This window comes from Podarcis muralis, chromosome 6 (assembly GCF_964188315.1).
Source record: "Podarcis muralis chromosome 6, rPodMur119.hap1.1, whole genome shotgun sequence".
NCBI lineage: Eukaryota > Metazoa > Chordata > Lepidosauria > Squamata > Lacertidae > Podarcis > Podarcis muralis.
In genome coordinates, this window is record NC_135660.1 from 9,178,331 (window position 1) to 9,206,263 (window position 27,933).

The following is a 27,933-nucleotide window of genomic DNA, read 5'->3' on the forward strand; positions in this document are numbered from 1 at the left end:
TATCTTCTGCTAAACCAGGTTGTGGGAGTTACCGTAAGATGGTGACCTTCCAGGTGGGCCAGAGATCCGCTGGTTCCCAATTCTGCTCATCCCAGCAGATGGAGCCTTAAGATTGTATCCTCAGTGACTTCAGATATCAAAGTAGAACACATTTACAAAATAACACAAAATTGTTTATTGAAAACAAGTTTTTTACAAAACGTGATACAGAGCAAAAGTGTCATGAATAAATAGTCATTTCTGTAATAATAAAAAAAAAATCATATCAAATAGCTGCAAACCAAACAAGTAACTGCTTTAAATAAACACTTTTGTGCAACAGTGTCAAAACTAGTACCTGAAGTTACCATTCAGGCTGAAGCAATTTTACCTGTGAAGTGGAAAAATAAAAGTCTAACAACCTTGCATCTGGAGCACTGGCAAACTCAAGAATTTCCAGTTTCAAATATATAAAGACAATCAATGTTCAGAACCCAGAAGGATAAGAAAATGTCGAGCTCTCTTTTCCTGGAAAGAGTGCCTTCATAACTTCTTTAAATTGTTAAACATTCTTCTGCAAGCTAAAGTAGTACGAAACCATCTCCATGTCCCTTTAAAGCTAGCTAATAAATACTTTTAAAAGCAGAACATACCTGCTGTAAAACACAAAACACATACAGCACTTCCAACAGTCAACATAAGTTTTAGGTGCTAGCTATACATTAGGCCTTAAATCTTGTGGTCACTTGAGCATTGTGGTCACTGGACTAGCACTTCAGACAAAGCAAAGGCCTGCTAACAAGACCCATAAGCATATTTCGACTGTTTTTGGATGGCATTAAGCTAGCTGTCAATGGGATGTCTGTTTGAAACTGGTTATAGCAATATAGAAATTAAACACCAATAAAAATCCATGTCCCATTAGCCCTACATTGTATGCAATTTTGATTTTAAAGCAAAGCCAGTAGCCTGGGGGAACAGGGCGATGAGGAGAGATGGCCAAGATTCTCCCCTCCCCAAACTATGCAAACCCTTTTGCCTAGAACCTTATGCGGCATGGTGGGTGCAAGCAAATAAATTCAGTTCCAACCCACCCTGTAAAACAGCACTGGGGAACCTGTGCCCCTCCAGATGTTGTTGAGCTACAACTTTCATCAGCTGTAGTCCAACTGGCCAATGCTTAGGGATGATGGGAGTTGTAGTCCCATATCTGGAGAGTCAGAGGTTCACCATCCCTGTTATAAAGCAGGACAACATACAACTAAGAAACAGCTTCCACTCCCTCTTCTTTCCCCATGTCCCCCAAATTTGCTCCAGAAGTTTGAGGGAACTCTTACAACATATTTAGGGGGCAGAGAGGAGAGGGAGGGGGAGTCCACTTCTGCGGGCAAAAGTTCTTGCACTAGCAGAACTTACGCATTTTCTATTTCGGATTCATAGATTGCAGTCCCTTAAAACATGAATTGGTGGGAAATTTACTCATGTAAGTAGCTGACATGGATTGGTGCGTTTTACACCTTTCTGAACTTTAGAAGCCACTCTTGTGCTGTGCAATCCTACACTTTCAGATAGAGCAGTGTCTCCTGCTGATTAAGTTTAACAGAAGTGAACAGGATGAAAATATATTTGCAGTGAAGACCAACTGGGAGGCGAGGAATAATTAAGTGTGATTTTTTTTTGTTCAGAGATCAGTGCTTCGGTTGCAAGATTTTACATTTTTTAAAGTTGTTTTACAAAATTTTGAAATAGAGATGAAGTTTTTCAGGATTCATTTGAACCAGTGCTTGAAGCCAGCATGAGCACCACTTGTATAGTATCAAGGTTTCTAAAGTTAAGACTGAATTATCACTGTGATGGACTGTGATATAGTGGTAACAGGCATAGTGCCATTGGATTGATAAGACATACAATCAACATGTGATTGTGCATGGGAGTGGGGAAGAAAACATTATTTAACTGGTACATCAATACTTTCATCATTGCATTTATCTGAGCTGCCTACTTTACCTGCTCTTTCCAAATCGTATTATAAACAGAAGATGTACATGGTTTTCAAATAATCTGTTTTCCAAATTCAGTTCCATATGGTAATTACAGCTAGTTTAGAATTGGAAGTGTAAACATACAGTTTTCAGTAATATCTAGCCAGTTCTTTAAGTCTCTTGGACAAATACACTCTAACATATGGGAGCAAATGGTTCAATAGAGCCAAGAAAACTTTGTTGAAGCCATTAGATTAGTGTGGGATATAGGCAAACATTCACATTTAAAGTTTTCACATAATATTTTATGTTCATTTTTCATGTGTCAAGGGAGAAAAGAGCTGGAGATTTCAGATTTTTGGCTCAACAAGTCTATTCAAGTATTAGGAAAATGCAGCAACACAGGGATATGTGTCCTGATAGGCTAATCTGCAAAGAAGCATAACATTAACCATTCTACAATATATTTTACCCAGAACTCCAGAGGAAATGTTTTTCACTTTTGGATCCGTAGCCTGCTTCCAAAGGTAGCGAAGGTCTTCTACATGTCCATGAGAAGTCATCATTTTGTTGTAAATGCATGGGTGATATGGAGCCTTCCCTTCCCCAGAAAAAAAGGGATGGTGCTGTGGTTCAATTCCCATTTTGTTGGCACAGAGACCCATGAAAACATCATCGATGTAAAGGCTTGAATTAAGAGTCTGCGAGGCTGCATATACTTTAGCTGCTACGTCACTCGATATTACATACGCAGCACCTGCTGTGTAATCCGGATACGCAGGCCAGGGATACATTTCATAGGGAACGTAGTATTTGCTTTTCTTGTCTCTTATGGGAGGTGCTCCACGATGGACACGCCCAATCCAAAAATTCTGAACACCAACTTGTGCTAGATTTTGGAGGTATGCAACAAGATTTGGCATGTGGATGAAAATGTCATCATCTGCTGACATAACAAACTTGGCGTGAGGACAGAACTTATTTACCCAGCTAAACTGCATGAGTAATTTGTGGGTAAGGTTGTAGAAAGTATCTAAGAAGTCTCCCTGAATCAGGTCGCCATAAAACTTGTCTTCTGTTTGAAGCCTCATTTGCATATAGTCTCTGTCTGTAAGGTTTCTTGGCTGCCCCAACACAAACAGGGTCTTTATGTTGGCCTGAAGATAGTAACGGACATACTTTTCATTACCCCACGTTTTCCGAATAGAGTCTCTCCGGTGACGGTTCTCAGGTGAAGACTTCACAAGCAGCAGCAGCAGAACATCTTGCTTTTGACATTTCTCCTTGTGGTTGATCAAGTATTGACAGCCTGCTACCCTATCCAAGTCCTTACTGATAGATAAGCTTTCATTCACAAAATCATAGCTATTTATGAGGTATCTATAAGAGTAAGACTTCATGTGGCTCACAATACTATTGTCAAGTGGTCCCCAAAAAACCATGAGAGACAGCACAAAACAAGTGGCAAATAGCTGTACAAATTGGCATTTTCTTACTCTTCTATGATTAATGTACATTCTGATGCACTCTTCTTATGTCCAACTACAGTTAAGGATCTTTATTTTTAAAGAGAGTTCTTGTTTTCGCAAAAGAGTTCACAGTCTCTCCTTCAGGGGAAGTGTTCATCGTAGATGGATATTTATTTTGGACAGCAGCCTTAATAAAATCCTCATACGCCAACTTTTATAAGTCATCTTGCTTCAAAAGTTGTTTTGCTGGAATGGAAGGTGTGAAGTAGAGTCTGGAGAACAGTACCGGCTGAATATAGTCATTGCTCTGCTGCATCTTTAGCTGATCGAAGAATTACCTTGCATTTGTTCTCTTACAGCTTAAGACATCTGCAAAATATAGGAAAGAAAATACTTTAGCCAATGTTATTACATTTTAAATCACAGTTATAATCCCATAGAAGACCCCTAAAAATACAAAAACACAACAAGTGAAGGATAATTACTCAAATTTTGGACTTATTTGTATCAAACAGACACTTCCATTTCCCCATGCATGGCTGGATTCCATGCCATTCCAGAAACCAGGGGTGGGGAACTTGTGGTCATCCAAATGTTGCTAGACTACAACTTACATCATACCTGACCGCTGGCTGGGGTTGATGGTAATTGGGGAGTCAAACATCAAACTGCTGCAGTCATAAGTTCTTGACTATCTGATATGCAGTAATCAAGTACACAGAATTTCATCGCACTACAGAACATTTATATTGAAGTTCAATGGTTCACTTCAGACAAATTCTCATTCATTCTTAATAGTTCTCCATGGCAAGTCAATATTATCCCAATATTGCAGATAGGGGGAGCAGAAATAGCAGCTTGCCCAAGCTTGCTGGCAGACCAGCCTGGATCTCAGAAGGAAATATCTTCAAACACCTATCATTGCTTTTGCTCTGCAAGCCCTCCTCCATATGATATATAAGTACACATATATTAAAGCGTTCTGCAGCCTTTCTGCAGATCACCTGAATGGAGCTCAGAGCAGTGTTTTGAGAACCTTTGGTCTAGAAAGAATAGGCGCTCATTCTTTGCTAATTTACAAGACCAGTTTACACCACTTTCACGAAAAAGACATGTAGTATTTAAATGATATTCTGACATTGTTGAGACAATGAAAAATGAGGTATTCCTGGTATGTACATTTCTTTGCCAGTATTCAGCCTTACATGGTATTTTGAGTGTAGGGATCGGCGATTACCAGCTTTTCAACATCACCAGCCAAACATCGCAATCTGGCAATATACAAAATTTCTCCCTCTGCGCAGTATGAGGGCAGAGTGGTATGGTGGTTTCACCAGCGATATACCACTGAGTGAAGCCAACATCGCTGTCTGCTCCTCATACCAGTCCTGGGTGATAAAATGTTGATGTATCATCCAGGCCTATTTGAGTGCATGTGTAATTTCAAGGGAAACCTGACAGCATGATGGAAAAATGCAAGTAGCATTTCTCTACCCGTGAATATATTAACAGGCACTCCAGAAATTAAAATATCCATGTGTCAGGTACTCTGCTATCCTATTCAGCATGCACCCATAAAAGCTTCTTCAGTACAGGACTTAAATCTGAGGAGGGGGCAGGAAGATAGCCTCAAGATGGTTTACAAGGAAAAGAAAGAAATAGCATCTTTCATAAGGCTGCATAAAAAAATCTTCAATTGTCCCAATGTAATTCTACAGCGGTTGAGTCATTAAAACGAGATTTAGTAGATCCAGAACTTGCAGAAACCAGCAGAAGTACTTAGGTTTCTGGTCACGAGGCATTAAAAATGGCCTTGTACTGAATAAGAACGTGGTTTTTGTTTGTGCCATAGTTTGCTGTTTAATTACAAACACCGTCTGTATGTTTGGATGCAATGGAGGTCATAAATGGAGCTAAACACTTGTGCTGTTTCCAGCCGGCCCTCTGCTCCCCAAAATCAGGCGCCCTGTGCTTCAACAGGGGACAACTGTCCCCCCAAATGTGACTTCCTAGGAAAATTCATCCCTTCCTAGGCCTACTAGGATTAAAATCTGTTGTGTGGAGTCCCAAATGGGTTGTCTAAAATGAATTTATCTGAAGGCAGCAGGGCTGTTAACCTATGTGGGCAGGGATGCTTTTATTCATTTTTCCTCTTGGTTTTAATGTACTTATGTGTGTTGGGGGACGGGGTTGGGGGTTCTGTCTGGTTGTTTTGGGTTGCCTTGGGCAAGATTAACTAACTAAATAACAGAATACCTAAAAGCAGGAAGCTCCGTGTGGTAAGCAAGGAACTCTTTCTTTGCCCAGAGTCCCGTCCCACAATGCAGCTGTAAGATACCATTTGATGCCAATGGCTAGGCAAGAGATTTGGTTGTTTAAAAGGCACATATGAAAGCCAGCCTTCTGTGTGAGGACTGGGGACAGTGGCCGTGGCCTAGGGGGCAAAAAGGTGACAGCAATGCCCCCGTCTCTCCTAAATTTCCCTCAGGCTGCCCGAGGAGAGACGCTGTAGCACTTCAGTGAGGAGGGCTGAGGCGGCCATGACGCTTTCTGAGGAGAAACAGTCGCCTGCCTGCTTCCATAAACAGTCCAAGTGGGGGAGGGGAAAGAAACGTGAAATTTGAATCTCAGGCCTTTCTTCCATCTCCATTGCATGCGCTAGCTCTTCAAAAAAAGCAGCATTTGTTCAGACACAGGAAGCATGTTCCTAGCCACCACCGCCCACAAAAACAAGAGTCTTTTATTACCACACCTGAAGGCAGGCAGACAAGCGTTTTCTTCACTCATTCTCCACACTGCAAGATCTGATCTCTATCACTACCCAGTTTTTCCCAAATGAAGCATAAAGCACTGTTCTGTGACGATTTGAAAAATAACATCTATAAAGCACCATGCTATCTTTGTTGCTAATCACCCTATCAGACTAATCGCTACGTCACAAGGCTAGAAATTTAATAAAGCAGTCGCCTCTGAAATAGCAGTTTCACTATAATCTGTTTGCTAGGGTCCAGTTAAAGCTACTTTTGGTCTCCATTTGGGTCCATGAGAGGCCCTAACTACCATTTCAGAGTGAGTGTGCCTGTGTGTGAGATAGGCAAGATAGACAGGGGACTCTATTCCTCTGCCCTCTCAGTGTTTTAAACCATTTTGACTTTGAATATCTCATGATCAGGACTCCTATCCCCCTGCCTAAAAAACCACAAAAGCCCCTTAACAAATATGAACGCAGAAGTCATGCAAAACAGCATTGTACGAGTGTAACCACTGCCCCTTCAGTGAAGCTCATGACTACCAACTGAAACAACCTGCGAGTCACTGGCCACACTGTGGCTTGGTAATGTGATGAAGCAAGAATCCACACCTGTATTACTCTTCCCCAAAACCTGAGGCAATGTGAAAGAGCCCTTTGTGACAGGAGAAACAAAACTAGAAAGAAATACAGGGGGAAAGCCTGTCTTCCTATAAGCCAAAGCTGCAGAACTCTCAGCCTCATGGTGGCTAGAAAGACAATTTTGAATTTAAAAGCAATGCACAGCAACTACTGTATTTTGCATTAGAGTGCATATTCCGTGTACAAGCAGGGCAGGCTTACAGCCAGGCATCTCTGGTTTCCAACTTTCTTTTTTGCCATGCCCCACCTAAGCATCTCTAAAATCCCCATAATACTTAATATTCAAAAAGTGAACTCCTGTTCATGTAGAGGAAGTCTAAAAGGCCATTAACTTGGTCTAACTCATTCACGAATTGCCCCCCTGTTGGGTGTGTGCCCCACGTTGGGAACCACAACTCTAGGCCAAATTAAAGAGTTCAGCTTGGTCTCCTCTCACAAGTAACTCACAAATTCCTGTAGTTGTTTGGAACGTTATCTGTGAAGTAGTTTAATTAAACCGTGGGTGGCCAACCCATAACAGACAAGCATTATATTCTAAATAATATTCATCACAGCTGTTATTTAACCATTCCTCGGTAGAGGTTTAGCAAGAAAGGGAATTGCTTGCAGAACTTGCAACGGCCTAAATGCCTTATAATTTCAGATTTATAGTAAGAGGAGTACAGGATCTTTGTCTCGGTTCAAAGAAATCCAGGCATCATGTGAGATGCAGCTGGCCTGAAGCAGTCTTGAGGTGCTCCAGCTGAACACAACCAGCACATGGCATTTACCCTCCTAGAGGAAAGGGAACCGTTTGGGGTTTTTTTTCTGGTAGATGGCCTGTGCTATGATTAACAACTTGGACAGACGTAGCCAAGGTTTGCAGCTTGTGGTGTGCAACAGGAGGGAGAAAAGCTGCAGAAGCAGTTTTTTTTTTTTAACACAGTTGAAATCAGCACTTTCTGCAGCACGAGTCAAGCTCTATTATTTTGGTTACATAAAATTACACAAACAAATGAAACACTCAGCAACTGCCTAGACAAGGTTCGTTTCAGCCTGCATGCTAAAAAAAAAAAAAAGCTAGAAAGCAGCCCTAAGTTATTGGGGGGCTGGGGCGGAAAGAGAAGCAACGTTATTTTGCCCAATCTATCTGGATTGCCAGGGTAACTCTCTTCTTATCCCAGTTGCTAATTAATTAAACAAGTTCATCTTCCAGTGATGCTCACCCCCACCCAATTTTTTCTGCCAACAAACCCCTACAATTCTCAGAAGATTTAGGGGAACGTTGTGGGCTAGGGAGCATATTCAGTTCTTGCGGGGTACTGGCCAAGCCTTCAGGGCCTCAGATCTAGCACATCTCAGAACACTGTTTGAAAATCACTGTCAGATTCCCTTCTTGACACAGCACAGGCAAGTACCAGTTATTTCAGCTGCATGCTACTGCTGTGGTATACTTCTACTCAAGCACTCGTGGTTTTTACATCCTTCCCCAAAATGGCGCATCTCCACACTACAAGTCATGCTGATGACTAGTGCCAGCAAAGTAGGACATTAATAAGCACAAAATCCATTGTGATTTTACTCTCATGCCCAATAACAATGCATCTTGGAAGGCCCAAATAATCCCAACATTGGGATCCCAGCAGCTCTCCAAATAACTCGTGATGGTATACCTAGGATTCTCCCATATTTATACTCGCAATGCAGCAGGGGAGATTGGGCTGGAAGATAAGCTTTCTGACCATGAAATTTGTTGAGGGTAACTAAACGTGCATGGAGGGTTTGGGGGAAGCCAGGAGGCAGAGAAGGAAATGGAGAGGCAGAATGACAAAAGGTTTGCTCAGATTTTCTTCTGGCAACAAGTAAAGATCTTACCTAATCCAGGATTCTCCCTCTAGGCACTCAAGGCAGCTTGCCCATTTATCCCCAGGAGAGGTATAAACGACTATCAGTTTGGACTACATGCATCAATTCAAAACAAAGTTAGAAATGCTGGTACTTTTTAATCTCCACCCTTCCTCCAAGGATGACACGAGTAGCAAACAGAGGGTTCTAATATTTAAAGTGTTCAGAACGCCATCCTAGTGGCATTTATTGGAGAACGCTCTTTTTCTTGCACAGGAGTTGTATAAGCTGTTCTTTAAATAGAGAGAAAGAATAGTGAAAATGTCTTAAATCAGAAATATGAAAGTTCTACGGGAATGCACATTCACTATTTCTTGTTAAAATATTTTCAGTGCTTACTCTTAAGCACATACTTTATTACCAAAAACAAAGATATTTTTTTTTAGGTGTTCGGATTCCAGTTATAATTAAAGGGCTTTTTAATGAAATATGCACACACACCCAGTTTCTAGTCCATTACAAACATCCCTTTGGTACAAGTTGTACTTCAATCACACACAAAAATACACCCTCTGATCAAAAGTACAATATTTCATTAAATATCAGGCTGGGCTTTGTAGCCTTTGCAAATGCACTGTGTCATGCAACAGTTACGCAAGTGTCAGGGCATGGAAAGCTTCTGTATGTAGCAATTTCTGAAGCCTCACTCAGACAGCGTGCCTTGCATCCAGGTGGATTAATGGAATAGTAATGTAATGACACATGAAGGAAGCCATGAGAAAACTGTCAAGGAAGCAGTGGTTTTTAAAGACTTTTAAAGCGTAAGTGTAGAAAGCCCACAAGGCACACAATGTGCAATTCCAGGAAGCAACTCCGATTTGAAAAGGCTTCACTTCCTCCCTTGCACTCCCTATAACCTTTAAAACTATCAGTTTTCATCCTCACACCCTTGACTGATGCATTTTTTGTGCCCTCGATATGCAACCTTTTATACATCTTGGGGAATGGAATATTACCCACCCGCTATTTGACTTTTCTGGATGCTTCTCCCAATTTGCCCAAGCAGTCACCTACTGACTGTGTAACTGAGTACCTGAGTGGGGTTACCATGCAAGCTGGTTTGCATATTACTCTTGTATTAAAATGTGCAATGCAAGACTGGAAGCTAGACTTTGCCCCAGAGCGTAATCTGAAGGCAAATGAGGGAACAACATTGCTAATGGTAAGCAGGTCCGAGTCTGGTCAGTGCCTGGACGGGTGACTGCCTGGATTACCATATGTGGTGCTTTGGGTTCCACAACAGAAGAAAGCCTGGATATAAATTTAAGAAATTAACAAATTCATGCTGAATGCTTTAACACAGAAAACTAGATTCCATAGTGTTTTATTTGACACCTTCACTTCAAAAGTGTCTTCAGGCGAAAAAGGTTGCAATACAGTTTATAGTTTTCAGGTTTTTAATGTCAGCAACCACATCCCAGGGTCGTCTGTGTGTGTGTCTCTCACACATTAGTTAAGCAAAAGACACCTCCCCATTCTGCTAGGGTAAGCAGCGGAAAGTATATATCCCCTCTATATACACTACACCGTTTGTACATGGATAGGATAGCATAGAAATGTGCTAACAGAAACAGGATGTGCACATGCATCTGGCTCCCTATAAAACCACTCAGCACACTGTGGTTTTCAGGCGGCTTCCAACCTGTCACTGGTTGTTAAAAAAAGAATCATTTTATTTTACTCATTTATGAAATTTATTCCCTGGCCTTCACCGTAAGGTTCGAAGGTGGGCTTCAAGTCAAACAGTTCCAAATGGAACAGATCAGTACAGATTCAGCTAAAGAGGTGCGTCCCACAAAACAAAACACCTTAACTTTCAAAAGGCCAGGGTGAAGAGGGGCATTTCAGCATATGGTGAAAGCTGTACAATGCAAAGATTCCTGCACCGAAGGGGGTTAGACTAGATGACCCTCGGGTTCCCTTCCAACTCTACAATTCCATGAAAATGCTAGATGTCCTCCACAATTGGGGGGTGAGGGGCACAAGGAAAGCCCCCTATGCAGACCTTAACCTCTGTGAAAATGGACAGGGAAAGTATTTCAGATATTTTGGACCTAAGTCATTTATTCAATTACCCTAGGTTTTTTAATATATGTACACAGGATAAGAACAGAAAGAGCTGTCTTACATTGAATCAAGACCATCTGTCCTACTAGTGCAGTATGGTCTACAGGCCTTCAGGCCACAGCAGATAATTCAGTTAAGATGTTGACCCTGTGTGTGTCAGTGTGAAAAAGGGCAAAATCCATGCTAGGGATCATTAGGATTTCTTATGCTGGGACCACACTCGGAATACTGTGTGCCGTTCTAACTGTTTCACTACAAAAACGATACTGCAGACCTGGAAAAGGTTTAGAAAAGGGCGATCAAAATGATTGCTGTGGAAAGGTTACGAGGAAAAGTTACAATATTTGTGCCTTTTTCCATTTAGAGAAAAAGTAAGTGCTTAGTGCGGTATAAAATTACATATGGTGTGCAAAAAAGTAAACAGAGAAAATATAACAACAACAACAACAACAACAACAACAACAACAACAACAACAACAACAATAATTTATTATTTATACACCACCCATCTGGCTGGGTTTCCCCAGCCACTCTGGGCGGCTTCCAACAAAAGATTAAAAATACATTAAAAAACCAGCCATAAAAAATTTCCGTAAACAAGGGTGACTTCAGATGTCTTCTAAATGTCAGGTAGTTGTTTATTTCCTTGACATCTGATGGGAGGGCATTCCACTGGGTGGGTGCCACCACCGAGAAGGCCCTCAGAGCTGGACCTCGTCCGGGTTGAACGATGGGGGTGGAGACGCTCCTTCAGGTATACTGAGCCGAGGCTGTTTAGGGCTTTAAAGGTCAGCACCAACACTTTGAATTGTACTCGGAAACGTACTGGGAGCCAATGTAGGTCTTTCAAGATCGGTGTTATGTGGTCTTGGCGGCCACTCACAGTCACATGTCTAGCTGCCGCATTCTGGATTAGTTGTAGTTTCCGGGTCACCTTCAAAGGTAGCCTCATGTAGAGCGCATTGCAGTAGTCCAAGAGGGAGGTAAGCAGAGCATGCACCACTCTGATGAGGCGGTCCGTGGGCAGGTAGGATCTCAGCCTGCGTACCAGGTGGAGCTGGTAGACAGCTGCCCTGGACACCAAAAAGTTTTCCACCCTCTCCCCTAACACTAGAATTCAGGGCCATCTAGCAAAGCTGAATGTTGGAAGACTCAGGACTTCACAAGTGGGGAGAGAGCTGTTGCACTCAGGTCCTGCTTGGAGGCTTCCCATGGGCACCTGGCTTGGCCACTGTGAGAACAGGATGCTACTCTAGATGGAACGCTGGCTTAATCCAGAGCAAGCTCTGCCAATGTCCTTAACCTAGGGCGCCAAATTTTGTGGTGCCTTTTACCCAAGTGAAATAGCTTTCTCAAATCAATACGCACACCCCCAAACAGTATGGATTATTCCATTTACCAAGATCAGTTGTCACTGAGCCCTGGCTCGCTCTGTCCCCCTACCATGTTTAAGCGCAAAGCTTTAAGAGTACGGGCATACAACCCACAACAAAGGACCTTACAGGGTCAGAAATGGTTTCCTCAAGGCACAGAAAGCCTATTTAGCCATCTATAGAAGCATTAGTCCTAGCTTCAACCAGTCCTAGCTTCACTCCTCAGTACTTATTTTTACATGAGTGCATGAGCATGTGATGGTCACAGGGAAAAGTTAGTCAGTGTTAACACCCATTATTACATACCAAGCTGCTCGCATACACCCACTGCTGTGTGCGGAGCTCAGCTTTTACAGCACATTGAAACTTGCAAGCCCTCAACATCTTGGTTCCTTCAGATTATATTGATCCGGCCTTCACCTAGCTTGTGTCTTCTGGCTTACAGAGTACTTCACTGGTGCCTTAGCTCAGAACAAACTGCCTGTGGAAAACAGCAGATTCACTCACCCTGGACATCAAATGAAGCTCAATGATACCAGCCAGTTACAGTCCTTGGGTCCCCCCCCACCACCACCACCAGGGGCATTAAATGAAGGCTGCTGGCCAGACTTTTTCTTAGAACTACAGCTTTGGAACAAAAAGCACACGCAGCCAGTTAATTGACAAACAAAGCATCCTATGCGCCTCCCATAGCTCAGTTTTAGAGCTTTTCAAGCAGGGATGAAACACAGCACCTCCAGTTAGAAGGATCAGTTAGGTGTCAAGAAAGAGCCAATATTGAACCACTAACATCTCACATCAAATGAAACTGATCTGTAGAAAACAACCTGAAAAAAGAGACAATGTACGCACAGTGGTACCTCTGGTTGCAAACGGGATCCATTCCAGAGGCCCGTTCGCAACCTGAAAAGAACGCAACCCGCGTCTGCACGGGTCACAATTCGCCGCTTCTGCGCATGACCTCATTTTGTGCGTCTGTGCATGCACGAGTGGCGAAACCCGGAAGCAACCCTTTCTGGTATTTCTGGGTCGCCGCGGGACGCAACCTGAAGCAAACGTAACATGAGGTATGACTGTACAAAAGTAAACTAAGAAATCTTTAATAAAAAAAAAAAATTAGAAAAATAGAGCCAATATTGGATCAAGCCAATAGCACATCTTGTCCAGGATCCTGTTCTCACGGTGCCTAACATATGCCTGTGGAAACCTGCAAGCAGGACCCAAACACAACCACACTCTCCCCCTCCAATGGTCTCCAAAAGCATTATTACTTCAAGCTGTGGAGGCAGAGCTTGGTAGACCTGGTAGCCAACAGTCTTTGAATGCCTTCTCCTCCATGAATTTGTCTAATCCTCTTTTAAAGCCATTCAGGTTGGTGACTGTCTCCTGGGGGAGGGAGTTCCATAGTTTAACCATGTTCTGAATGGAGAAGTGCTTTCATGGACCTGTCCTGAATCATCCCAACATTCAGCTGCAAGACTTCTACCCAAGAGTTGTTGCCAGTAGATACTACTGGACTGGTTGGACCAACAGAGTGACTCAATGCAAAGCCTGAAAAACAAAACTACACTACAATCAAACTTACACTAGGTAGCATTACTTGGCAAATAGCTTTTAGGTGTTCTAAAAACTCTAGAGCACACTATAGTGTATAGGCGCACAACTTGATATCTGGAGCTACTTGTACAACAATAGGCTTACTTTCGCTTCTGTCATTTGCTGTACTTAGAGCACGCATTAGTTTTTGTAAAGGCCATTCACTTATCCAGTTTGTAACTAGAACAGTTATCTAGGCCAGGAGAGGAGAATGGAGAATCTCTTAGTGCCTCAAGTTTCTCCCTGTTCCATAGCTCAGACAGACACAAGACTGAGTTCTCTGTAAATTGAAAATTTGGAGGATGGATTTGCGTGCATTGCTGACCAAAGCAGAAGCAGACCTGTGAGTCTTTGTGGAGGCTGCAATTAAGAGACTGGTAACATTTGCATATCACAGCAAGCCATGGTTAGTGGGCTGCCATGAATACACAGATTCCTTCAATCCTCCCTGCTAGCAAGAATGATCACCCAGCAACAATCCCTGGTTTACCTGTTATGTCCAAGCCAGGAATTGTGACCCGTTTCATTCAAACACACTGTCATTCAGATGAACAATTGGTAAGCCAAGAACAAACCTTGGCTTTAGGTCATGGTTTATTTAGAGCGAAGCATCATCCGCCCCCCGCCCCCAATTTGGACACAGGATCCAAGGATTGGGGTTTGTTGCATCTGCTTACAAGCAGGGAGGAGTCAGGTGTGAGCAACCTGTGCATTCTTAGTAAGCCATAAATCATGGCTTACCATGACATGCAAAAAGCAGCCACCAGGTAGGATGCAATGTCAGTTAGCCATGCCAATATGAAGAATCCTCCAAAGAGTGTTTCACACATGAGTTTCATCATATGCAGCAGTGTGTTCATGAGTAGAGAAGAGCAGGCTGGAATCATGTAGAAATTGTTGTGTGAACCGGCTTACAGGAAATACGCATACTGAAAATGATTGAACTGTGATGCAGCATACCAAGCTGGCTTTAAGACAAGCCACCCAACAATTACTTAAGAGGCCTTTTTAGTTTGCAAACCTGTCCCCAAAAGGAATTCAGCCCAATTCCATTTGATAACAGAAAGTTGCCCAGCAACCAAGGTCAATTTTCATTTATTCATTTTCTAAGATTGTGGGGTGGGGAGCCTGATTATCTGTAGCTTCAGAATGCAAGGAACAGTTAATTATACCAAAAGTTTTCAATCCACAAAACAAGTGGCAGCTACCAATTACATAACTAGATAGTTCCTGATGCACCCAGCTCCATGCTGTTCATAACCCAATGTCAAGCGTACAGTGCAGTTTGAGACTTGCTTTCTTTTCCTTTCCAATACAGGCAGAAGAGAAAATATAATTACACACCACCCCAATCTCCACGAGCAGTGCGAGATTCCAGGGGTTGCAGGCATGCTTCCCAGGATTTGTGTTCCCTTTGGGGACAATATGGCACTACAGAGACTATGGTTTCATATGGTTTTATTTACACATATATGCAACCTGCACCTGGGTGGAGGGATTGCGGAGCATTCACATCCTAAGAGGGTCTGGCTTCCCCCTTAATGGCAGCATTAAATCCAAAGGACAGCAAAAGGCCATCCTGTGTGTCTTAGTTCCAGCCTGTCATCCCACTAGTACCCAGCAAAGAAGGGCCCCGGGGCCCCAGTCACCCTTGCCTGGCAGCCTTGTCCTATGATGATTTATTATTTAACCTGCACCCATCTGGCTGGGTTTCCCCAGCCACTCTGGGCGGCTCCCAACAGAATTAAAAGCATAGTAAAACATCAAACATTAAAAACTTCCCTAAACAGGGCTGCCTTCAGATGTCTTGTAAAAGTCAGAGAGTTGTTTATTTCCTTGACATCTGATGGGAGGGCGTTCCACAGGGCGGGCACCACTACCAAGAAGGCCCTCTGCCTGCTTCCCTGTAGCTTCACTTCTCGCAGGGAGGGAACCATCAGAAGGCCCACAGAGATGGACCTCAGTGTCTGGGCTGATGGTTTCCTTGATAGGACCATCACCGACTTGGTCCTCCACTAATGGCCCATCCACCTGACTCTGGCGAGGTGGCTTGGCTCCTCAGCATAACTAAATCCAAGGGCTTTCCCAAAGTTTAATCAAACCTCGATTAATTTGAACTTTTACTAAATCCAGGAATTATGGGGTGACCCAACCAATTCATAACAGCATCTTTCATCTCTATGGTGGGGATTTCTTGCAAGGAAAGTCTGCAGCCTCTTTTCCATGCCATGCTCCTTACAGAGATGCAAAGTCCATCCCTTGCCACCCCACTAGGAGTGCACACTTTGCTTCCTCTTAACAACTGCATGCAAGGAGGCCACTGCTATACTCATGAAATCTGTAATCTACAGCCTAGGAACAAATACTTAAAATCAATGCGGCACATCCGTGGCCATGCAAGGACTGGATTCCAGATCGACTAAGCCAGGGATGAGGAACATGTGGTCCTCCAGATACTGTTGGATTCCAGTTCATATCAGCCCCTAGCAGCATGGCCAATGATCAAGGAAGGATAAGAGCTTAAGTCTAGCAGCAGCTAGAGAGCCACAGGTTCCTACTCTGTGTTAAATGCAGTTGTTTAGCCACTATCTTTTGTACTGGGAATGCAGAAGTATCCAAGCATCTCCCAGGTTCCCTTTATCTTACTCAATAAGCAAGAGCGCTTATTCAATAAGCAAAAGAGCTTCTTATTACCACACCACACCAAATCTCTTAGCGAAGCTACACCATAGGAGGACAGAGCAGAGAGATAATGGTATATGGGAAACATATTTTGAAGGAGTACGGTAACTACATGGGACTCTTATCAAGGCAAGATGTTCCCACAGCCATTATGCTTAAGCCAAAGCAAATCTACACATAGACCTGAACTGATGCAACAGTTATTCTCTTCCCCAGAAAACTCTTGGGAACTGTAGTTATGCAAGGGGAGAGGACTAATCTCTGCCACCTCACCATACCATAATTCAAAGATTTTTTGTGGGAATACCATGATAATTAAGTTGATATGAACATAGATGTGCTTTTAGTCAAGATAGCACAGTACTAAGCACACAAAGACCCACCCAAATAATCAGAATAATCTTTAATGCTATCAGCACCAATGAAATAAAGGGAGGATTTGGGATGGTGGGGGCAGGTGTCTGCAAAACAACAACAAGGCAGCCTCCATCTATGGGGTTATCTCTAACAAAAAATGTTCCAAGACTGCACCTTTACATTTGACAAGTACCCAACACTGCAGCTGACACACAAAATAATAGGAACAGTGTAGACCACGTACTTACAGCATTTTAGACAAAAGATCAGCGACCTTCACATTTTTTCCGTGTTCTGCTCTCCCCTCAACCTTTGAGCTCTTTAACCATTCACGCTCACATCACTCAGTCGGCTAATTTAGTGAAAGATACATAAAGGAAGTTTAAGAGCAGGAAACACTGGTGGAGGGGAGGTGTCTGTGTCTGCCATAAACAGATGGCTACTATAGGAAATGAACTAATTTTGCAAGCACAGTTATTACCACAAGCCCTAAGTGCTATATTCAACACCGTATAACAAAAGTCTTTAGCCGTGTTCTTAATAAAAGCAGCTGCTTAAATGTACACATTAGCTTGTTTCTTCTTACCAAAAGCTGAGGCTAATTTTGTTGGCATGAGAAATATACAATGCTGAGAAACATGGAACTTTACTATGTTTTTATATGTGCTGTAAGCCGCCCAGAATGGCTGGGGAAACTCAGACAGATAAGCAAGGCATAAATAATTAACGTCACATGCAGAACATCTTTGTTTTTTTTTTTTTAATAAATTTTTATTGGTTTTCCATAAAACAAAACAAAAACATAAACATAAACAAACAAAAACACGACTTCCCCATACCACCCCTTTTCTGCATTCTTGTTTCAAGATTTTTCAGCAACCCTCTGATCATAACTTAAATATATTTCATATATTTAACTTCAGTTAGTTATTAATGCAACTGTAGTTCTTTATCTCTTATAACTCTGAGCCCCTAATTTTCCAAATTACAGCAGTTTTTAAGATAAACTTTAAATTTATTCCAATCTTCATCCACCGCCTCTTTCCCCCGGTCTCGAATTCTGCCAGTCATCTCTGCCAGTCCCATATAGTCGATCACCTTCGTCTGCCATTCTTCCAACGTGGGTAAATCTTGCGTCTTCCAATACTTTGCTAGAAGAATTCTTGCTGCTGTAGTGGCGTACATAAAAAATGTCCTATCCTTCTTTGGCACCATTTGGCCCACCATACCCAAGAGAAAGGCCTCTGGTTTTTTAACAAACGTTCTCTTCAGAACTTTTTTTATTTCATTATAGATCATTTCCCAGAAAGCCTTAATCTTCGGGCAGGTCCACCAAAGGTGATAGAAGGTTCCCTCCGTTTCACTACACTTCCAACACTTGTTGTTGGGCAAGTGATAGATCTTTGCTAACTTAGCAGGAGTCATGTACCACCTGTAGATCATTTTCATAATGTTTTCTTTTAAGGCATTACATGCCGTGAATTTAACACCAGTGGTCCATAACTGCTCCCAGTCAGCAAGCTCAATGTCATGCCCAATATCCTGTGCCCATTTAATCATATTAGATTTCACCATTTCATCTTGAGTATTCCACTTCAACAGCAAGTTGTACATTCTTGACAAATTTTTAGTATTGGGTTCTAACAGTTCTGTTTCTAATTTTGACTTTTCCACTTGGAAGCCTTTCTTTCTGTCCTGCTTGAATACTTCATTTATCTGTCGATAATGTAACCAATCTCTCACCTTAAACTTCAGTTTCTCAAAACTCTGCAATTTTACATTTTCACCATCTTGTTCTATAATTTCACAATATTTAGGCCAATTAGAATCCATATTCAATTTTTTCACCTCTTTTGCTTCCATTGGTGACAGCCACCTGGGGGTTCTACTTTCAAACAAGTCTTTATACTTAATCCAAACATTATACAGAGCTTTCCTCACGATATGGTTCTTAAAACCTTTATGCAATTTTACCTTGTCATACCATATATATGCATGCCAACCAAATCTGTTATCAAATCCTTCCAAATCCAAAATGTCTGTATTCTTGAGGAGCAGCCAATCTTTCAACCAGCAAAACGCTGCTGATTCGTAGTAGAGTCTTAAGTCCGGCAGGGCAAAACCCCCTCTATCTTTCGCATCTGTTAATGTCTTAAATTTTATCCTTGGCTTTTTGCCCTGCCAGACAAATTTCGATATGTCTTTCTGCCACCTCTTGAAACAGTCCATCTTATCTATTATTTGTAATGTCTGAAACAGAAATAACATTCTAGGCAATACATTCATTTTGATAACAGCAATTCTGCCTAACAAGGAAAGTTTCAGCCTTGACCATATGTCTAAATCTTTCTTAACTTCTGTCCAACATTTATCATAATTGTCTTTAAAAAGATTCACATTTTTCGATGTCAAATTTACCCCCAGGTACTTCACTTTTTTTGCTATCTCCAAACCTGTTTCATTCTGGAATGTCTCTTTTTCTTCATTTGTTAAGTTTTTTTCCAAGACTTTAGTTTTTTGTTTGTTCAACTTAAATCCTGCAACTTGACCAAATATCTCGATCAGTTCTAAAACTCTTTTTGTGCTAGTGATTGGCTGTTGCAAAGTCAAAACTAGGTCATCTGCAAATGCCCTTAATTTATACTCTCTCACTCCGACCTGAATTCCTTTAACCAACTGGTCCTTTCTAATCATGTTTAACAAAACCTCCAGAACCAGTATAAAAAGTAGAGGAGAAATAGGGCATCCCTGTCGTGTTCCTTTCTCTATAGCTATCTCTTCCGTTACCACATTATTTACAATTAGCTTTGCCTTCTGCTCAGAATAAATTGCACCTATACCGTTTTCAAAACCTTGGCCTACCCCCATCCCTTGGAGATTCTTTTTCATAAAACTCCAACTAATATTGTCAAAGGCTTTCTCCGCGTCCACAAAAATCAAAACCGCTTTTCTGTTAATGTTCATCTCCAACAGTTCCACAATGTCTATTATGTTCCTCACATTGTCAGACATGTGTCTTCCCGGGAGAAAGCCAGATTGGTCTTTATGAATCTCGCCTGTCAATACTTTCTTCAGTCTTTTTGCTAAAATGTCTGCAAAAATTTTGTAATCCACATTTAATAATGATATCGGGCGGTAGTTCTTAACCTGGTTCTTTTCGGTCTCGGTCTTTGGTATAAGTGAGATAAAGGCCTCTTTCCACGTTTCGGGTGCCTTTTTCCCCTCCAATATTTCATTACAAACTTCTTTCAGTGGTTGCACTAAACCTTCTCTCAAAGCTTTATAGTATCTAGCCGTCAGTCCATCTGGTCCTGGAGACTTTCCCAGTTGTGCCTTTTGAATGGCCTCCTCTATTTCCTGTTCTGTTATTTTCTCATTCAAAATCAACTTGCCCTGTTCTGGGATTTTCGGTAGTCCATAATTTTTAAGAAATTCTTCTATTTCTTGTTCGTTTACTGGCCCTTGTGTGTATAATTTCCTAAAGAAACTTTGAAAACAGTTACTTATCTCATTTGGCTTATGAACATTCTTTCCCTCTATCTCCAAACAAGTAACTGTATTCAATTTTTGCCTCTTTTTCAGTTGCCATGCAAGGAGCTTCCCACACTTGTCTGCAGACTCAAAAGTCCTTTGTCTCATTTGCTTAATTTTCCATTCTATCTCTTGATTTGTCAGTTCCATATATTGCGTCTGATAATATTTTATTTCTCTCAAAATTTCTTGAGACTTTGGTTTTGACCTCAGTTTCTTTTCTCCTTCCTTCATTTTTTCTAAAATTCTTTCTTTCCTTTCATTTTGCTTTTTCCTCTTGATTGAATTCTGTTGTATCAGGAAGCCTCTCATCACGGCTTTACTCGCGTCCCAAATTGTTCTTTTTTCCACATCTGTTCTCCAATTTATCTCAAAATAATCTTTCAATGTCTTTTGGGCCTTTATACAAAATTGTTCATCTCTAAATAGGGAGTCATTCATTCTCCATCTAAAGGATCCAGTTGTTGTCATTTTCATTTCCATCTTTACGGCATTATGGTCGGAGCAGGTTTTTGGGCAGATTTCTACTTTTTTAATCTTTGTAGCCAACACACTAGATACCCAAATTTGGTCGATTCTCGTCCATGTCATTTTAGATTCCGAGAAAAAAGTTCCCTCTCTCTCGAGAGGATTCTTTGTTCTCCAGATGTCAATCAAGTCCATGTTTTCCGTCATCTCGAAGAAAGTCTTTGGTAATCTTCCTTCTTTAGATATTATCTGTCTTTGTGCCTTGTCCATATTTGTAGACACCACTCCATTCATGTCCCCCATCATTATTATTTTGCAGTCGAGATAATCTAGTAAGGTCTCATGCAACTTCTTAAAAAATTCTGCCTTCCCATCATTTGGTGCATATACTCCAATTATCAAATATTTTTCCCCCTGGATCTGTACTTCAATTGCCAAATATCTTCCTTCTTCATCCTTAAATTTTAATTTTGGGTCCAATTTTTCCTTTGCATAAATCACTACTCCTCTCTTTTTTACTTTATCGGAAGATATAAATTCTTGTCCCAATCTTTTGTTCACCAACAATTTCCTGTGCGCTCTAGTTATATGAGTTTCCTGTAGACATATCAGATCCAGTTGTTCCCTTTGCAAAATGTGGAAAACCTGTCGTTTTTTTCTGGGATGGTTCAAACCGTTGCAGTTCCAGCTTAGAAGTTGCAGAGACATTTTGTTTGTTAGATGTTTGATCCTCCGACTGCTCCAAGTTTTTCTTCCTCTTCAGTTGGCAGTTGTGGTAGTCCAAATGATAGATTTGCGATGTCTGTTAGCCCTCCTCCTTCTGATGTTAATCCTTGTCCTTCTATTCCCGGATCCACCGTACCTTTCTGTAGGTCCTCTAGGTTTCTCTCCAAAAAATATTCTTTCTCCTGTACTGTTCTTATTCTTACTTTCTTCCCTTTGTAGTTAAAGGACAACCCCTGTGGGAATTCCCACCTGAAGGGTATAAAGTTCTTCCTCAGCAAATTGGCAAGATCTCTATAAAAAGTCCTCACTTCCAAGATGTATTTAGGGATGTCCTTAAAGATTTGGACTTGAATGTTTCCAATCACCAAAGCTTTTTGATAGTGAAGGTTCAATATCTTGTCTCTTTCCTCTTTGGTTCTAAAGGTGATCAGACAATCCCTTGACTTCTTGCTTTGCTTTCTACCAAGTCTGAAAGCAGTTGTTATCCCTACTTCATCTTCCTCCAAATCTCCTTGCCAATTTTCCAGAATTGCCTCTGTGAGAAATTCCGCCAGATTGTCCTCTTCTTTCTCTGGAACCTGTCTAAATTTCAGATTTCGTTCTTTCCGTTGTAATTCCAGTAAGGAGAGGGCCGCTTCATGCTCATTCACCTTTTTCTCAATCGGCACAAGTCTTTCCTGCGTCTCACCTGCAACAGATTTTGCACTTTCTGCAATTTTCCTTGTTTCTGAAGATTCCTGAATCAGTCTATTTATAGATTCTGTGTTTGTTGCCACTGATGTGGTATTCAGATCCAATCTTGCTGTAAGTTCTGTCAATTTCTTTGAGTTTTCTGTAGATTGCTTTGTTAAGGCCTCAAGGGATTGATTTATTTTAAGCAGTGCCTGTGTCATAGATTCCATTGATGCTGCTGTCGCACTGTCCGGTGCAGGCACTGTGTTGCCAGAGATTGAAGCTCTTTTCTTTTGTGTTAGTTTAGCTTTAGATCTGGTTCTTATCTCCTCTGCTGTGCCACTCATATCCCAAGGCCGTTCTCACAGGAAAAACTTGCAATGGAAAATCCCACTATTAGTCAGTTACTTTGCAATTTTCCCTCTTAGTCCTCAAGAGGGAGCAGTTAAAAGTTTCCAAGTTAGAAACAACAAAGAGACAGAAAGCCGGATGTAGAAGATCTCAAATCCGCCATTAAAATTGTAAAACTTTTTCTCCAATTTAAATTTAGTTAGCCCAATGTCAGTAACAAAGTCCCATTTAAATCCTAAATGTCTTAAGATTTTTTCACCATTTAAGGTATAGTCTATATCCACTTCGGAGCTATTTTAAAGAACAGTTTTCCCGGTGTTAAATCCTGGCAGGTCGTCCCGGGGATCAGAGCAGTGAAAAACTTTGTTTCCCTTTAAATTAAAAGTATCTTCACAAGACTGTCTTTTTTCCCCCTTCTCCTGCCAATCTGGAGGGGAGAGATACTTTTGACAGCTCAGGTTTGACAGTTCGCAACTAAGTTTCTAATAACTGCAGCGAGGTCTTTCGTTGCTTTAAATTCCTGCAGTCCGGGGGGGGCAGACTTCCTTATTTTTTGCCCTCCCGTTTTCAGCCAAATTTTCTATTTTTAAAGGTTCCTGATTTTTTTCCCTTCTTACTCACGGGAATCCAGTCCAGATTTTCTTTTCAGGAAGGAATCGGCGCTCTCCGCTAATGGCGACGCGGCTTCACTCCGCAGGCTGGGTAGCGACTCTCAGCACCGCGCTCACTCCCGATGCCGCTCCGGAGCCTTTAAAAAGGCTCTTTCACAGTACTGGGGGGCGCAAAGGTGCCCACCGAGTCTCCTTGCTCTCAGGCTTCCGCGCCTGAGATTTTAGGGGTCCCCCACTCGCCGTAGCGGGTAAGACCCGAACTTGCGGAGCAGTCCTTCTCCGGAGCTCGGAGGTAGGACCGCCATTAAGCGCTGGCACCGACCGGAAGTCCCCATGCAGAACATCTTTGGAACCCATCAAATACAGGGCAGCACAACAATATTTATCTTAGTTATCCCTCGAGTGATTCTTACTATACAGCTGTAACAACTGGGAATGGAAGCAACAGTGACTTATTAAGAGACCTAACGAGAATTGGATTTGAATTCACATTTTGCCTTCTAAATACAGTGTCTACCCATTCATGTTACAGATGGGTAGCCGTGTTGGTCTGCCATAGTCAAAACAAAAAAAAATTCCTTCCAGTAGCACCTTAAAGACCAACTAAGTTAGTTCTTGGTATGAGCTTTCGTGTGCATGCACACTTCTTCAGACTAACTTAGTTGGTCTTTAAGGTGCTACTGGAAGGAATTTTTTTTGTTTTACCCATTCATGGTACAGGATGGAAACAGAGACTGGATGTAGCCATAAACTTTGTTACAACCTGTTCCAAGTATAATGCAAGTTATTTTGCACTTCTGCTATCATATCAGCATATATATCCCTGCTTATCATCACCTCAGGGAATTATTTGCACATATTCCATTTTGTATATACAATAAATACCCTTGCCTTTAGCTACATTAAGAATAGAGGAGGTTTTCTTAAACCACCATCCAGCTGTCTCTGATGGCTGGCAACAACTCTCCAAGCAAGGGGTCTTTTCTGGCCCTACCAGGCAATCCCTGGCATTAAACCAGGAGCTACAGCTCTTCAATCTCATGCAGCCTTCTACAACTTGGTGCCCACCCACCCCCAGATCATAGAACTGTAGAGTTGGAAAGCACCCAAGCATTGTCTAGTCCAATCCCCTGCATGCACAAATCTCAACACATCCAGTTTTTTTTTAAATTATGTATTATTATTTGTTAAATTTGCATGCAGGTCTCAGGGCAGTTACAACATATAAACCACAATACAAAAACACAAAATACATAATAAAAACAAACAACCCAATAACACCCCCCTCCCCAACACATTTTAAAAGGGCGTTGGATGTCAATCAGCCAAAGGCCTGGTTAAAAAGGAACGTTGGGCACCTAAAGGTGAATAATGAAGGCACGGTTTGAAACCATACCAGACCCTGCTTAGCTTTGCAAATGTCGAGACTGCAACTCCCATCAGTCCCAACCACAATAGCCAATAGTCAGGAGTGATGGGAGTTGTAGTCCAACATATGGAGAGGACCAGTCTGAGGAAGGCTGCTGCAATGTTATAATCGCTGCCAGTGGTTCTCAAAGCCCAATGTCACCCTCTCCTTGGAGAGCCTCAGAGATATTCCTGGGCTTGCTCTACTGATGCCTTCACAGGCATGGAATGCAGAGGAACCACTCGCTTCCACCATCACTCCAGGAAGCTCTTCATGTTGTTCCACAAGCTGACTGTCAATAAATCAGCAAAGAACCTTTTTTTTAGCATAAACTTCCCTATAGGCCCTCAACCATATTAACACACACTATGGAAATTTTTGTTCTCAGGATGGGCAAAAAATCATATTCTGAGACATCGGCCTCCATTAGCAACAGGAGTGAGGGGAGGGAAGAGGCTTAATGGGTGTGTTTTTTTACAACTTGAGAAATGCCTGTGAAAACAAAAAAGAAAAGAAAAGAAAAAGGCCTCGAGTAAATTCAGATTGACAAAGTTAGCAGAGGTTTACCAGCGCTCAAAATGTTTTCCCCACCCCTCTCTTCACAGGTCCCATAATTCACTCGCAAACAACAAATTGTAGACTTTCATGTACACTCCAGCCAATTAACTTTTCAATTACAGGTGTGGAAAACAGCAAAAAATAACAATAATAATGAAAGTAACAAATACCCAGCTGTATACTCCAGCCAATTAACTTTTCAATTACAGGTATGGGAGATAGCAAAGAGAAGTGAAAGAAAAAAAGCCCTTAATTGAAACATCTCTTGTGTAAACAGCCTAAAGCAGAGCTAGGCAGGGCCTGGTCCCTTCTCATCAGCTGCTACAACTAAAGGACAGGTGTTACCTACACTCCCCTAATTGCAAAGCTAAGTTAGAAGGATGGTTACCCATTTTTAGTCTGCAAGCCCTGAAGGAGCGTCTCCACCCCCATCGTTCAGCCCAGACACTGAGATCCAGCGCCGAGGGCCTTCTGGCAGTTCCCTCATTGCGAGAAGTAAGGTTACAGGGAACCAGACAGAGGGCCTTCTCGGTAGTGGTGCCCGCCCTGTGGAACACCCTCCCTTCAGATGTCAAGGAAATAAGTAGCTATCCTATCTTTAAAAGACATCTGAAGGCAGCCCTGTTCAGGGACGTTTTTAATATTTAACGCTGTATTTTTAATACTTGTTTGGGAGCTGCCCAGAGTGGCTGGGGAAACTGGGAGTGGTATAAATAATAAATTATTATTATTATTAGCCAGAGAGTAGCACACAGACTGCAACCTGGCCCCCTCCAGATGTATTGGGCTGCAGCTCCTATCAGCCCCAAGCCAGTGGGAGCAGTTGGTTAGCATCCATCTGCCTCAGGAACCAATGGAGAGTGCACCTTTGGGGATGAAGTCGAACTGTTGGAAGGAATCGCAGTGTTGTTGCTCTATAAAAAACCCCACTCGGAGAGCCCCGAGGTGGGAGTGGATGTGCTACAGTAACCTCTTCATATGTTGCTGCGGCAGAGTTAAACACATACAGGCTACCTAGATCCTCTCTCAAGAGAGCCATAGAATTGTGGAGTTGGAAGGGACCATGCAGATCATCTAGTCCAACCCCCTGCAATGCAGGAATTTTTCGCCCAAGGCGGGGCTCGAACCTACGACTCAAGATTAAAAGTCTCTGTGCAGTTTAAAAGATTGCAAGAGGGGGGAGGGTCATGCGATCCATTTGGGATCCCACCTGCAGGGGACAGCAGAGGCTGCCAAAGGAACCGTGCAAAGCAAGGGAGCAACTCCTCCTCCCAAACCAAACAAGACACTACTATGGAAACTCCACAGGTCGTCTTAAAAGACCAGCGATTATTATTATTTTTTATGGCGCTCTATGGGACTCCGGCTTACAAAAGCAGATGCCACAATGGACTCTGTTGCTTTCTCTCCAGTGCCCCAGGACTCTTGTCGATTTTGCTGCAAAGGATTAAAACTGTTACTGTGGGAACTCTTTTGTTTCTTTGCTCCCACTCCCATCCCACCTCCCCCCCAAAAAATAAAATGCTAAACGAGGAAGGGGCGAAATCCCCGCCCTGCCCTCTTAGTTGGGGGCGTGGGAGAAACTAGCCCGCTCCGGGTAGCTTGCAAAGCATAATAGCCCCAACGACGCAGAAAAGAGAATGCGTCGGATTGCCTAAGCAAGGAAGCTTGAAAGCGCACTCGCCTTCCCATTAAGTGTTGGCGGGTGGGGGGAAAAGCAAGATTTGCACAACAGGCAATTCAAATGAAAAGCAGAGGGCAGGGGGAGGGCCTTCTGCGGAGACCCGGCTGTGCAAAAGTTTTTTACTAAGCCCCCATGCGGGGGGGATCGGTCTCGTTCCCTAAGGCTGGAGGAAGGAGGAGGAGGCGGCTCCTCTCTGTGCCTTTGGGGTCGACGTTGCAATTTTCGCCAGAAGCCACAGGCAGCTGGATCGGCTCGTTTTTTGCCGGGAGGGAACACCCGCAACCACACAAAGCCGCGAGGGACTGGCGCGAGAGTGTGCAAAACGAGGTGAAAGATCAGTCGTGGGTAGCGGCAAAAGTCCCTGCAGTTGCATTTAAGAGTTTTTTTTGCGGGAGGTCTCTTCCTTTTCAAAAAGGGAAGAGTAAGAGGAATGGCGATTGCAAAAGCAAACCCAGAAAGGCACTCGATTCAGCTGCGAATAACTCTTCCCGGAGCGAGCGAGTCAATTACCACACCTACTTTCGGGAGTTTTAAAGTTAATGGTCGCGCGCATCCAAAGGAGAAGGGAGCCCAAACGAGGCCATAAAAGGGACCCTTTTTTTTCAAAGGCGTGAAAGGGGAAAAATCCTAGACAATAGGCTGGCCTCGTGAACTATTTGCAGCGTTTCAGGCTCGGTTGATAGTCTCTATTTCCGAAAAATTCATGGGGTGGGGCAGAGCGCAGGAACTTGCTCGGAAGTTTCGAAATAAAACTTCATATGAAGTTCCTATCGTGTTTTCCTGCTGCGATGTGAAAACCCCAGAAAAACTTCCGATCAAGTTGCTGCCTTCTACGAAGGATCTCGGCAAAAGCTCCCCAGGCCATCTCCCGAAACGAAAAGCATTCTGTCCGACGCAGTATTTTTAAAAATCGGGTATGTAATGAATTGAATGGCTTACCCTCGCAAAGGCAGGAGAAACCACCCGGCTGCCAAGGGGACGCTCCTTCGGCCTCTCTTTGGGAGCCCCAAAGCAAAGGCGCGCCTGCGAAGGACCACGCGCGGAGAGAGAGGAAAGCCGGGGGAAACCCCGCATTCACGCTCCTTCTTCCTCCCGGCCGGGCGCGCCACTGAGCTCCATTCGCTCCTGGGCAGGATTAGGCGAG

General features: G+C 42.6%; 2 protein-coding genes across 12 annotated transcripts in view; one reads left to right on the forward strand and one right to left on the reverse strand.

Annotated features, from left to right (window-relative positions):
• Positions 1 to 27,933, forward strand: part of MCF2L2 (MCF.2 cell line derived transforming sequence-like 2) — a 224,741-nt gene that overhangs the window by 96,567 nt on the left and 100,241 nt on the right. The window lies entirely within an intron of this gene.
• Positions 152 to 27,926, reverse strand: B3GNT5 (UDP-GlcNAc:betaGal beta-1,3-N-acetylglucosaminyltransferase 5). Of its 4 annotated transcripts, none has more exons than XM_028731666.2 (2): positions 27,729 to 27,926; positions 152 to 3,799 (listed from the first exon to the last, which is right to left on the reverse strand). In XM_028731666.2, the coding sequence occupies exon 2, from the start codon at positions 3,476 to 3,478 to the stop codon at positions 2,345 to 2,347; it is 1,134 nt and encodes a 377-aa protein (XP_028587499.2). In that variant the 5' UTR covers positions 3,479 to 3,799; positions 27,729 to 27,926; the 3' UTR covers positions 152 to 2,344. The 4 variants fall into 4 exon arrangements, with proteins under 4 accessions (XP_028587499.2, XP_077785864.1, XP_077785862.1 ...); XM_077929738.1 differs by lacking the exon at positions 27,729 to 27,926 and adding an exon at positions 17,029 to 17,052; XM_077929736.1 differs by lacking the exon at positions 27,729 to 27,926 and adding an exon at positions 6,183 to 6,731.